The sequence below is a fragment of the Cottoperca gobio genome, chromosome 24 (genome assembly GCF_900634415.1).
Source record: "Cottoperca gobio chromosome 24, fCotGob3.1, whole genome shotgun sequence".
NCBI lineage: Eukaryota > Metazoa > Chordata > Actinopteri > Perciformes > Bovichtidae > Cottoperca > Cottoperca gobio.
This window is the reverse complement of record NC_041378.1, coordinates 11,846,938-11,860,868: the sequence shown is the minus strand read 5'-3', so window position 1 is coordinate 11,860,868 and position 13,931 is coordinate 11,846,938. Positions and strand designations below refer to the sequence as shown.

General features: G+C 40.0%; 1 protein-coding gene across 2 annotated transcripts in view; it reads left to right on the top strand.

Moving 5' to 3' along the window:
• Positions 1-13,931, top strand: part of nkain2 (sodium/potassium transporting ATPase interacting 2) — a 70,721-nt gene that overhangs the window by 17,395 nt on the left and 39,395 nt on the right. Inside the window, exon 1 of one of the 2 annotated variants that reach the window (XM_029425346.1) lies at positions 12,226-12,327. The exons of the other annotated variant lie outside the window; for it this stretch is intronic. Coding sequence (XP_029281206.1) covers positions 12,232-12,327 — 96 coding nt within the window. The 5' untranslated portion in view covers positions 12,226-12,231. Of the gene's footprint in view, positions 1-12,225; positions 12,328-13,931 lie in introns of those variants that run through there. 2 annotated transcript variants of the gene reach the window in all.

Sequence of the window (13,931 nt, the reverse complement as noted above, 5' to 3'; positions counted from 1 at the left end):
TTTCTCCATTAATAGATTAATCGTTTGGTCTATTAAATGTCAGAAAAAGTGAAAAATGTACATTCCAGTGTCTAAAAGTACAAGGTGATGTCATTAACAGTCTTTTTTTTTCATATTCAGTTTAATATGATATAAAACAGAGAAAAGTAGGTCATTTGAGAGGCTAAAAAACTTTATTTTTTTGTCATTTTCACACAATAATACTCATTCAGTGTTGACATATTTTATAATTGACCCCCCTCTCTTAGGATAAATGTGGGGTGAAACATGTATGAAATTACAAAACCGCCCTTGGTTGTGCCTTAACCTAACCAAACTATAATGTGCATAACAACTGTGCAAACTCCATATACTTTTTGTCAAGTTGTGATAACACATTGTTAAACCACCGTTTGTATACAGCATGAAGTAACACAGAAAACTCCAAGTCACCAGCGAATGCAGTGGTTCTTTCTAATCACAGAAAGCTTGTGAAGAAGTGCAGAACACTTAAAGTAATGGCCCAGTGTGTCTACAGATTGATTCTGTAGTAAATACACAGTAAATCTCTTTAAATCCTGTATACATGGACCTGGCACAGACTTACTTGCTTAGTTACCCACAAGAACAAAGAAAGGAAAGTCGTAATGCGGCTAAACTGAAGTTCATTGTTTAAAACACGACAGGTCTGTGATCATTTACAAACAATGCTCATCGTCTGACTATAAATAGCATGACGTTTTATTTGAAGTTTGTTCACACTCCAAAAGCTGAAACTGTTTTGCATAGTTAACAACTCAAGGTCCAAATTGTATTTTTGTAAAGTCATACTCGCAGTGGTTCTTTTGTGTTATTATAGCTGTCGGCTTGAATAATGAGACTGGGTAGTGTTTTAACAAACACAAAAAAAGTTATTTTGGATTACCTTTTTTTTTTTAAATAACCTATTCTATTAAAAATGCATATTGTGACCCTCAAAGTGATTGTGAGGAATTAATCATACTGAAGTGTGTGTGTGTGTGTGTGTGTGTGTGTGTGTGTGTGTGTGTGTGTGTGTGTGTGTGCGTGTGCGTGTGTGTATACAGAAATTCATCAGTAATGTGTGTGTGAACACGAAGGATTCATTGTACTGAGATGTACAAAGAAAGAGATATAAATCTGGAAGATGATGTCAGGTTGAAACCAGTTATCTCCCAATGAGGATAGTGGTATTATAGTATGTATAATAAACTGTTTGTATTATATAAGCATGAATTGTTTAGTTAGCGCTAAAAAGACAATGGTTACTGATGCCTTTAAAAAAAAAATATATATACGTTTATAAATGTTTTGATTTGTTAAATCTGACAATTCACACGTTTTAACAGAACAGAACAACACATTAAAAGAGTTATAACATTACATAAAAGAGACACTGGACAAGATCACGGATGCCATTTTAAATCAATCAAATGAGCTTTTCTTCACCATTGCACATTCATTTTAATCATTAAAAAGCTATTGAAGGGGGCAATGAAGCTCTCCAAACTAACAAACTTGATAATGGCCATTAGCCGACCAATTAGCTTGGTTAGCTTAGCTTCGCCACTAATGGGACAATAAGTTCACACAGTTTAGCATGGACTCCTGTCTCAGTCTCATAACGGTCTTCAATAAATCCTCTTTCGAGGAGCAGCTATTACTCAAACAAAGGAGGTTGAATACAAATGGGCATTCTAAAAGGCTATTTTAGGTCAAAGTCATTACAGTTGACCGGGGGATGTTGTTGGTGCACAGGAATCAATGCACATTGGGAGGAGATTTTCTTTTCCAATCTACTGCTTCTTTTGTTATTATAATAAATATAATATATTTACTCTACTTATTATAACAGCATCCGTGTGGCAGGGCTCCAGCAGCTCCACAGAATTGACTTTCCCAGCTTTTGGCTCCCAATATTCAGGAAAAGAAATTACATCTTTGAACCTTACCAAGCACAGAAGGAGAGTCCAACACTGCACCTTCAAATTAAATATCGATACCAAATTAACCTTGCTACAGTTTGCTTTGCTGTGCAGTTACCTTTCAAATGTGAGACTAGAGATTTGGGGACCATTCCAGCGTTGCACTACAGAGGACAAGAACCACATTGGACCCATAGTTTAACATACAGCATAACAAGGCACAATCCACCCATCATAATCACTGCATGTACACATTGCAGTCCCCGCAGCTGAACACTACTGTGGTCATAAGAAGCTTGTGTGAGTGAATGTGTTTGTATATTGGCTGCGGAAATAATAACCCAACAAACCGTCTGCTGGAGAACTTTATTTCCTCAGAGCTTATTATAACTCTCATAGAGCCATGTTCTATACTCATAACATTTAGTCTTGATATTTTCATTTAATTAACGTCTTACTCTAGTGCTGAGTAGTAGTACACTAGGGATTAGGGATTCAAACTTCCTATGATTATTAAGAGAGGAAACTGAGCAGTTAGCAGACGCAGTGATAATGGCAAAGACAGCAGTGCACCAAAGAAAGATAATGCCAAATATTTTTTTTTTTACTTATTTATAATAATAATAGTACCATTAGTAATAGCATAGTAATGCATGTACCGGTATATGTATTTTAAATCGGTAAATGTTACCGCCACAACTTTCCCACAGTTTCTATTCCAGAAGGCCACTAAACCAAAGTGCTGACTCCCTTGTCATGCCATTAGGTTAATGAAAAACAAACATGCAGACACTCCTTACCCTCTTTCTCTTTGTCTGTGTCGGGAGGGAAAGAAATCAGTAGAGACTTTGTAAGAGCTCTTGTTTAGCGCATGCAGTCCATGCCGAAGCTAGGACTGTTTTTGGAGGCTAAAGAGTAATATCTTTAAGTAGTGCGACAGTTGGAGTGGCTAGTTGGCTTCGGGCAGGATGGACACAGGCACAGATGCTGAAACACACACACACACACACACACACACACACACACACACACACACACACACACACACACACACACACACACACACACACACACACACACACTTACTTGATGGATTGAATTGGTTGATAAATCACATTACAGATAATCATTTAGAGGACCACAAACAGTTCTGTAGGCAGCGACTCTGGCATCATGCACACAAACACACATACACAGTAACTCATTAGCTGGATTTAAAGAGTGATTGTGTAGCACTGTGCCACCTGTTCAAAAGAAATCGGAGGCATTATTTCACATCTATTACTGGGTGCATACAACCTAAATTAACAGTCTTCAGTTTAAAAAAATATACTAGCTAACAGCAGAGCAAGAATACGCACAATTCGACCAAACTGCTGAAACTTTGAGAGCCGGTCAAAATAACGCCGGCTTGCTAGTCTGGCGTCGGCCTATAGCAATTAAATATATTCACATTCTGTTGATCACGTTAGTACATTTAAATTAAATGTTTAAACTACAATTCTTCCCATATCTTACACATTGCACCTTTAATATAAAATAGAGCTGAAATTTAAATTGATTAGTCATTGACAGAAAAATAATCAGCAACAATATTGATATAAATGTCCAAGTAATTTATTAAGAAAAATAGCAGTTTCCAACTGTTTAAAATGGAAGGATTGCTATTGTTTTATATACCGTAATTTCCGGACTATAAACCGCGACTTTTTCCCCATTTTTCGACCTGCGGTTTATATAACGGTGCGGCTAATCTATGGATTTTTACAGCTAACGGCCACTAGGGGAATTCCTAAATCTATGGATTTTACAGGTTACAGTCCACTGGATGCCGGAAAAGAGCGCGCAAAAGTAGCGAGTGGTACGAGAGACAGACGGACATTACGAGAGCGAGACAGTTTGTGAGACACCCTCATTATGGAAAAAAGACGTTCAGTGGGAGGCGTGGATGACTAGTGGCGATAAATCATTCACCAAAACTGGTCGCATGCGAAAAGCAACTTTCGCTCAAGTTTGCGAGTGGATCCTGACAGCGTGGAGGAGTGTTAAAACATCCACGATCACCAACGGGTTCCGAAAGGCTGGAATGCTGCGTGATGAAGAGGAGGACGCCGCCACAGCTGAGGCCTTTCAGAGGCTGTTCGATTCCGACAGTGACGAAGAGGAGTTCGTTGGTTTTGAGAGCGACATCGAAAGAGAGAGGAGAGTGGCTGACGAAGCCACCCTGAGCCTGTTCGTTTCCGACACTGAAGATGAGGACTTTGGTGGTTTTAGTACGCAGGAAGAAGACGAAGATGAGGATTAATGAATCCCCTCTGTGCACGAACCCTTACATATGGTAATTAAATATTAAAAAACCTGCGGCTTATAGTCCAGTGCGGCTTATAGTCCGAAAATTACGGTACTTTTAAAGGATTTAAAAATGTAATATATGTGTGTTTTGGATTGTTTGGACAAGCAACAAAAACAGCAATGTTTAATAAATTTTCTTGGCATTTTATAGACTAAACATTTATTCAGTTAATCAGCAGATTAATCAATAATGAAAATAATCTCCAGTTACAACCTATTTTAAAATACCAAAAGTTCCTGTTAATTCATCAGTGCTCTGATTTCATCTTGTTATGACTCAGCAAGCACCTGCAGCCCTTTTTCTTCCTGATTCAAATGAATCCGTTTCTTTGAAGCTATGCCAGCAACAAAGTACAAAACAAACAGCAGGTAAATGAAGAATTTGTAGACATGACCCAGTTTGGAAACCAGGCCAAGTGTGCCTGGAAAGCAGAGACCAGTCTCGCCGACTAAAAAACATGTTTGGCCTTATTGGAAAATGCTTTCCGTTTGGCCTGTAGTAGCAGGCAGCCCTCGGATGGAAGGAGGCCGAGCATTCCAGATTTACAGCACCATAAATGGCTTAAGTGCAATCTGCTTGTGGGCGTTTTTGTACAGTAAACACACAGACGAGGCTTCATGTCCGCACGCACCGGGAGCAAGTGCCGGCTGGATGTGCTCCACTGAAAGCGAATGGGCGATCAGCTGCGCGGCCTCGGTGATAGTGCCGAGAGTAATATTATAGAAATATGGCCACATTTTTCTGCTTCATAACAACAAGCAAGAGGATATAAAGCACCCGGAGCCCATTGATACTATGAGCGCTGTGAGGACAATGAAGCTCATTTAAATAAGGTGACAAAGTTGGCCGGCAGTTAATTGTCAGCTGGGACACCACAGGTGCTTCTCACATCTCCCATTCAGCCCCAGACACAAAGTTAATTTAGTGTTGGCCCACGACCCAAACACAATAAACCACACTGATGCTATTGTCTCCTGACTTAATGAAAGAGTTGAAACCTTTTGGGGAGCAGCTTGTGTTTAGTCTACCTGGCTGTTTTCATGCCACAGTCAGTTTTTAGATACAATAAACTAACATACAAAGCACACCTTTTCAAGTTTAATTTCATTTAAGGATTGAAATGAATCCTCTTTACCAAGCTTGTATTCCTCTCGTGACCACACGTGTTAATAGACACACATGCACACAACACAACCACCAATGATGTGGTTGATTTCATTCGGTTCCCATGAGGTTATTGAGAGAGAGAGAGAGGGAGAGGCCAATATCTACTTATCATTCTGTGTGTGTGTGTGTGTGTGTGTGTGTGTGTGTGTCTCTGTGTAAGTGTGTGTGTTAGTGCAGCCTTAATGTTTCTGAGCCCGCTGGGCGTCCATCTGTGGGTTTGTATCGTGTCATTTCCACTGTACATATCCCGCTACTCCTTTCTCACACACACACACACACACACTTAAGATTCTAAATACACTAAAACACACACCATGTGCACTACCATTATACCGTTCACGCACAAAAAAAATTGGGCAAAATTCAGGATGGTACAATGAGCCGCACACTTTAAACACGCCGAGCGAACACACAGACACACACAAAACGAAAGCCCCTGGGTGCTATAGCGGTGCATCCTAATACTTCCTATTTATCATGCAGCAGTTGAACCCCCCTCGTTCTAACCAGCACACAAACACACACACACACACACACACACACACACACACACACACACACACACACACACACACACATACACATTTTATCCTCAAAAGCTTTCCCTGCATAGATCAGCCATTAAGATATAAGAGTGTACGAACAGTAAACCACTGGTGGCCTGATAATTCATTTACAAACTCTGTGTGTGTGTGTGTGTGTGTGTGTGTGTGTGTGTGTGTGTGTGTAATAGTAACACAGAAGCCGATTAAGGGAGGGAGGGAAGGACGGAGTTGTGGGGTGAGAGGAGGATAGATGAGGAAGGAGAGATAATGGAAGCAGAGGCAAGAAGGAACGAGAGGGAGAAAAGCTGATAGAAACAAAAAGGAAGAGGAGAAGAGGAAACGATTGAGGAGAAAAGGAGAAGAGAAGAGAAAATAAAAACTTGACACAAAGAAGCAGGATAGAGGAGAGGGGTTTCTCATAAAGGACAGAAAAAAAAAGAGCGGGAAGAGACATAGGGAGATCCACTGAGAGGGTAGAAAGATAAAGAACGGAGTGAGAAGGAAAAGCAGAGGAACAAAAAAACGTTGGCACAAATTGTACAACTCCTGACATCTGTTTGAAATCACTGCAGCTACACAGTTCACTGACAATTCTTGAATGTACAACCACGGGGCATAACAAGGTTTTTACCCCTAACAGCTAAAAAAAAAATCCATCACGGAGATCTGAATAATGTATCAGAACTATAATTTTACATTTAAAGAACCCCCGCTCTCCTCCGTCTTTGAATGAGTTATCTAATCCCAACGATAGCCGTCCAGCTCTGTTGTCTTCTCTTGTCTTATGCGCTTTCGTCTCAAACCGGCCCAGTTAAGATCAAAGCGGCAGAGCAGATAAAACATATTGAGACAAATCCAAGCATTTCACACGTTCTGCTCGCCTCTGATAATGTCAGCGCTTCTTTGGTCAGGCCGAATCAGACGACAAAAGGCAATCTGACAGACGGGTAGAGGAAGAGAAGGCTTTCAAAGGCAGCAGCGGTGACGACAAACAGATGGACAAGCTTTCCATTAAAGACGTTAAATTTGCTACTACATAGTTTTATTAATAAGGCAGAGATAGAAACCAGGCGAGGCGGACAAGGAAAGACAGGTGCATTTATCCCGATGATGTGTATGATATTAATTATAATCAGTTGGTCAATCATAGTAAATAACTGTAAAGAGCTTCTGCTGCAACCTGCAATTATTGCTAATGACACACTCAGCTCAGTATCAGCCCAGGGCAGACACACACACACACACACACACACATACACACACACACAGACACACACACACACACACACACACACACACACATACACACACACACACACACAGACACACACGCACACACACACACACACACACAGACACACACACACACACACACAGACACACACGCACACACACACACACAGACACACACACACACACACACAACACACACACACACACACACACACACACACACACACACACTGTCATAGACACTCAAACACACACACATGTTCTTGTTTGAGGCAGTCTAATGATATCTGATGGATAGTCTGCAGACAGAGAGAGAGAGAGTGTGTGTGTGTATGTGTGTGTGTGTGTGTGTGTGTGTGTGTGTGTGTGTGTGTGTGTGTGTGTGTGTGTGTGTGTGTGTGTGGAACTGTGTATTCATGTTGGCTTTTGTTTTGTGTGTGTGCTTAATTGTGTGTTTTTGGATTTGTGGAGAGCTGAATGCATGTGGGTGTATTGTTCTGTGTGCACCCTTCAGATGCTATAAATAACCTTCCCTCTGTCTGTGTTTTGGGATGGGGACAAGCCATCAATTGTACCTCACAGTTTAAGATTATACCTACTTACTCTTTTGACCAGGTAAAGAAAAGATCAACATTCAAAGGTAGGGTTGTAACAATACACACAAGTCATGATTCAATACGTTTTTCTCTCAATTTTTTAACATTAGATTGAAGAAAGAAACATTCCTTCAATTCTCAGACAAAAATGTATTACATATGTTTTATCTTATCTTATCTTTACCAAGAATCCTTTTTTTATTTGTGAGGTTTGGTATAAACTATTCAAGACAATGCATATTTCCTTTTCTTTCTAAAAATATTATTAATATATTATAATATATATAATATATTATATATATATATATATATATATATATATATATATATAATATATATATATATATATATATATATATATATATATATATATATATATATATATATATAATATTAATATTAATATCATGAATCACAAAATAATTCAATTGAATATTTGTGTAGTTCGCCATTCTGTTGAAATATTTGCAGAAACACTGATTTTGAACATGAAACTGCTTTATTCAGTGTTTTCACTGGTTTTAATCAATCAGTTTAGTCTGTTAGTTTTGGAGAGGAGGAGACCTCTGAATATCTGGATCTTAAATGATCAGAGATACAAGCTGAAGAAATGTTAGCTGTTAGCTCGCAGCCCCTCCGCACTATGTCTGCTGAACTACCTTGATGACACCCTGATTTATAAAGTGAAACTGCTGAATTTAGTGTTTTTACTGGTTTTACTCACCTCGTCCGGTTGTTTTGGAGAGGTAGACAACACTGCTGATAATTCGGCTCCCGGTAAAAACCTCCTTTATGATAAACAATAAAGGAATTTTAACTGGAAGAAGCTGTCTGCATGGACAGGAACGGAACTGAAGCGCTTCGCCTCTTTGTCTTTGCACAATGATACAGCTAGTAGCTTGAGTGACGTAGGATGTGGAACAAGCGAAAGCAGATCTGCTGTTTAAAAAGAGTATCACAAACCCTAACCCACACAATTTTTCATCACAACGATTTGTATCGTAACATATTTGAATTGCAAATGAACCGTTTCGCAAAGTATAGTTACATTCCTATTCAAATAGCAATACCAAGATTTCAAGCCAGACCTTTTTTCATTGTTGTTTCCAGTGAAAGAGAAAGCAGAAACCGGCCGACAGAAAACAAAAGAGCAACGGCAGGAATAGATAGAGACTGAGGGATGGACAGTCACAGACAGAGAGGGAAGATCTGTTGAAATACCAAACTGATTAGCCGGTGTTTCTGACATTTAAATGCCACGTTTACATAAAGAAATATTTCCTAAGAATATTAATCACTCCAGTTAATTCACAAGGAGATGGGAAATGGATCCCTGGTGCTTGCGGTGGAAGAAAGGGATAGAGGGAAGAACGAAAAAATTCAGAGGGGACATTGACAGAATGGTGCATTATTGGTATTAATGGCAATGTCACAAAAAATAGGAGCTCTGGTGAAATGTTAGTTGAGTTACTGTTTACCCTTCTTTATTATCAGGCAAAGATACAGGTATCTTGATGACCTTCAAAACCCAATGGTGTTTAACAAACACGATGGGATCAACAATACATAAGAAATACCATTTAGTTAATGGCTTTTATCCAAAGTACTGTAAAGTAGTGGGAATTTAAACGTTTTCAGCATACAGTAGGTTGTTTAAGTGTAAAATGGAACCTCTGACAACGTCATCTTTTAAGTCAATGGTCCGAACACGGCACAGCCCATTTGGTGAAATCACGCCGTCTACCTCGAAATATCTTCATCTCGACTGCTGGGCTGAAAGAACTTCTCAACATGTGGTGCGCCGATGCTTGTTTTCAAGTGAGCAAGAAAGCTGAATGTATTGCAGCAGTGAAGCACTTTGTCAATGACATTCCAAGCGTCAAAAGGACAAAAAAAAAAAGAGAAGCAGACACTAACAGAAAAAAGATAAATCCCTCTGTGCCATTTCTGGTAAGGTAGCAGAAAGATTTATGTAAGGTCTATTTGTCTGTCTTTCTTATGACATTCTATTTAAGTATGTCGGACATCCGTGTGACTTAAATTGCAGAATTTGTTAAGGTTCTCGGGCTTATTACTGCAAATTAGGCGAGAAACTGGAGTTTGCCTGTGGGCCAGCAGTTGCTCATCACAGTTTTAAGTAGCCTGTCTAGAGCTGTAGCATAGAGATGAGTGACCATAATGACAGCCTGCGAGTGCTCCTCTATAGCACAGCTTTCATTAACACACTGCCATCTTGATCCATCTCGGTTGTTCCACATGACATATCAGGGTACTTACAGGGTGTTGCTAACTGGCTGACACTGCCTTCATCCTCTCTTTCCATCTGTTGACAGCCATAACTGCCAGATATATAAAAACTGACATTATGACGGCCCAACAAAAGTGCAAAATCTAACGAGTGTTGGATCAGGATGATTTGTTGAGCACATATTGGTTACAGTGTACTGTATGAGCCATCCTTCACAATGATATAGAAACATATAGTTTGCCTAAAAGGATTTTGCACATCTTATTTATTGTATTGCAATTTGGTTATGGTTGCTCATCTAGTGGAAAAAATAATTTATTTAGTGTGAATTTCATTGGCTTGTTTTGGGTACATTCACACTTTGAATAATCTGAACTATGGAGCATGTGCAGTTTTGACCTTTGGTGCAGAAACCGCCTGAAATCAATAGTCTCAAACCTCTTCCAATGGACAGAGGTGCTTTTGGTTTCTAACGTCCACAGATTGTGACCATGACATCTTGAGCTAATCAGTTCAGTTTAAAACATCTCTGGATAATTTACAAGTCGATCAAAATGCTGCTGCAAAGCTTTTGACCAGGACCTCCTAAAGGTGGAGCTCTGCTTGTTCAGGCATATTAGAGATCTATTGCAGGTCTTCTGATCAGGGGCTCTGAAACATTGTCGCTTCCTTTGGACTTTGAACATTTTGGGAATTCGGTTTATTTGCTTTCTAGTGGAAAGTTGGAGGAGAAGATCAATAACAATCAATCGATCAATGTTTTGGTGTTTATGAAAAGAGTCAAATTGATAGATTCTGACACAAAGTTTAGTTCCAGCCAAGAAACATTGGTACTTTCCCATATTATTTGAACCCTGGTGTGTTTTCTTACCCTCACCTCAGCATATGAAGCCATGTGAAGACATTTCTCGCTCAAACCTAAATATTAAGCGGTATCTCCCCAAGAATCTTGATAATCTCCTTCACCGGCCCAGAAAGCCCCATGAGATCAGGACATTTGAAAGGTGCACCTCAGGGCTCAGAAGGAGCTTAACACAACTCTCTGGAAAGTTCTGCTAACTCACACATCACGTTGGTGGTTACAGGTATGTAACCACAGGTATGTAACCACCGTCATAACGTTTATGACCACAGTCTTAAGAACAATGCCTGATGGCCGTCCTGTGCGGTACATTTAAGTGGGACTCTTAGTTGGAGTTTCGTGCAGTCTATCTATAGCTGAGTGACTAAGGACTTTATGGCTATTACAGATATGATTGAACAGTTTTGATGAGTATGAGTGGGGATATTGGATATTTAATGGAAAGGTTTCCACCTATGATCGTCATTGTCTTTTTCCATCTCCACCATTTGCTCTTCCTTCCCTTTTCTTTCCTCTACATTCTATGTTATCTTTTTCCTCCTCTCTCTTTGCTCGCCCCATCTTCCCTGCCGTCTTTTCCTCTCTCTCTCCGAGCCCTAAGTAGCCACAAATGGTCCCTAATAGCCTCCAATGGAGATGAATTGATCGTTGTGTGAACCGAATCGATAGGAGATTGCTTTTGCTGTACACAGTGGGATACGGCGCAGGCAGGCGGCCTTAATTAAGTTAACAGTAAACCAAGATCGCTTCGGAGTTTTATTAGGAGAATAAAGTTTACAATGAATACAGAGGCAGGAAAAAAATGATGGTTTCAGAATAAAAGAGGAGAAGAAAAACCGGAATGTATTTACCTCGATGTGCTACACGGTCGTGATGCTCCCTGTCTGACTCATAAAGTGTTGGTTGGACATTTTCTCACTTCCTCTGCCTGTTTTTCTCGCCACTCCATCCCCTGCTGCTTTCCATCTCCACCTCCTCTCCTCTCCCATCTCTCTCTTCAGCTTCTTCTTCTTCTCGCTATCTATCTCGTCCTACCCGGTGTGACCTCCTCCCTATCCCTCTCCCCCTTTCCCTCTCTACTTTCTGTCGTCTATAATGGGATGAGCAGCAGAATTTGATCAGCAGTTTTTTAAAGGTCACGGAACCAAAGCAAAAACTCTCAGCCAAAAGCGCTGAGGGAACGAGGGAGGGAAGGATGAGACTGAGGAAGGGAGAGGGAGAGATAACATGCCGGCAGAGTGGAGGATGCAGGGAGGGGAAGGAAGGAGAGCTATGTAGAAGGAAATGCTGCACAAGAAGGTGGAGATGGAGATGACGGAGAACAAGGAGAGGAACAGAGAGACGGGAAGGCAGCGCAGTAATGAAGGGGAAGAGATGGAGGAATGGAGGGAAAAGAGGGAGGTGAGGTAATATTTCTGTTTTATGACACAACAGATCTGGTAACAGATGAATGCATATTAAATATGTAAGAGAGGAAAGAGAGCAGGGGGCGACGAGGAGAAACAGGAAAAGAAGAAGGAAATGAGAAGATGTAGCAGAGAGACAATAATGAGTGGGTTAGAGAGGGAAGGAGGGAGGAATTGAGGGATGAGAAGATGAGACATTTTTACTTCTCTCCACCACCACGCCACTCCCTCACCTCTTCCTCTATCCTCAGTAGCTGTCGGATCTTAATCACCTCTCCATCTCTTCAGGGTCTCTCATCAGATCTCTGGGCCTGTCTCTGTCCCTCAATGTCTTATTCTCTCTCTTCTCTCCTTCTGTTTAAGATAAAAGACACTTTTATCCCTCAGCAGTGTCTCATGATGGTCACACCGTGCAGCTGTCTCCCTGTCTGGAGCAATAACACGTCTTTCATAGCATTCTATCATTCATTATCAAAAACGTATTCCCAAACTCACTGAAGGCTCTTGCTCCCGGTTGTGTCCTCCGCCTCTCTCTGCTGTCCCTTTCATCAGCCTTATCTTACTGCTGCCAATATATTCCCTGAGTGTTTGAGTGTCATTTTCGATCACCTCAGCAACAGCAACATGTCTGCGGCCTGTGTGTGTGTGTGTGTGTGTGTGTGTGTGTGTGTGTGTGTGTGTGTGTGTGTGTGTGTGTGTGTCTTGGTTTACTTTTTCTTTTAAAATGTTCAGTGATACAACCAAACTAAAAATATTTTGGCCTTGTTATATGGGGAGGAGACTGTATACTGTGAGAATGGAAAACAGGACAGCGATGGATGCACTGCAGCTCTGTAGTAGTGTTCATTTCGTTTACAAAGTTAAAAACTATGACTTCAACAACTCCAACAACCTTGAAGAAGCTAAAAAATAAAAAACATGCAATGTAAATATAGTTCAGTAACTTTACCAACATTTCTCTTCATTTTCGTTGACAAAAAAACGAGATGAAATGTATTTATGTATTATAATATATATATATATTATAATATATATATGTACATTAGAAAATGTATATATATATATATTCAATGCAGAAGTTCTGTTTCCTGTGCTGCTCGCACCATATCAGGACTACACCGACAGCACACAATGAGTCATGAGGTCTTGCTGTAACTTACTTAAGTTAAAGTTAACAACAACATCAACAACAGGTCTTGGGAGAAAGAAGCAAGTGATATTTTGGCTAGATTGAAATGTTCAATAAAATCTGATGACTAAAAAGTCTCAACGGTCAACATTTTTACATTGACTAAAATAGGTGAGTTTTTCTTTGACTAAAATGAGAATAAATAAATAAAAATAACAAGGACATTTGACTCAATAAAAAATAAGCTGACAATATTGACACCGCTCTATAGTCAGGTAACTACTACATTAGGGAAACTCATGCTAACAAGAGCACACGCATCGTTTCATATCAAAACAGTAGGTGAAATAAACATCCTTGGTCCCTGAGGGATTTTGCTTCAGATTGACAGACAGCAGCTGCATATTAACTGTTTTGTGAAACATTCAAACACACACAAAGGTAGTGTACAGTATGTATCCACAGACACA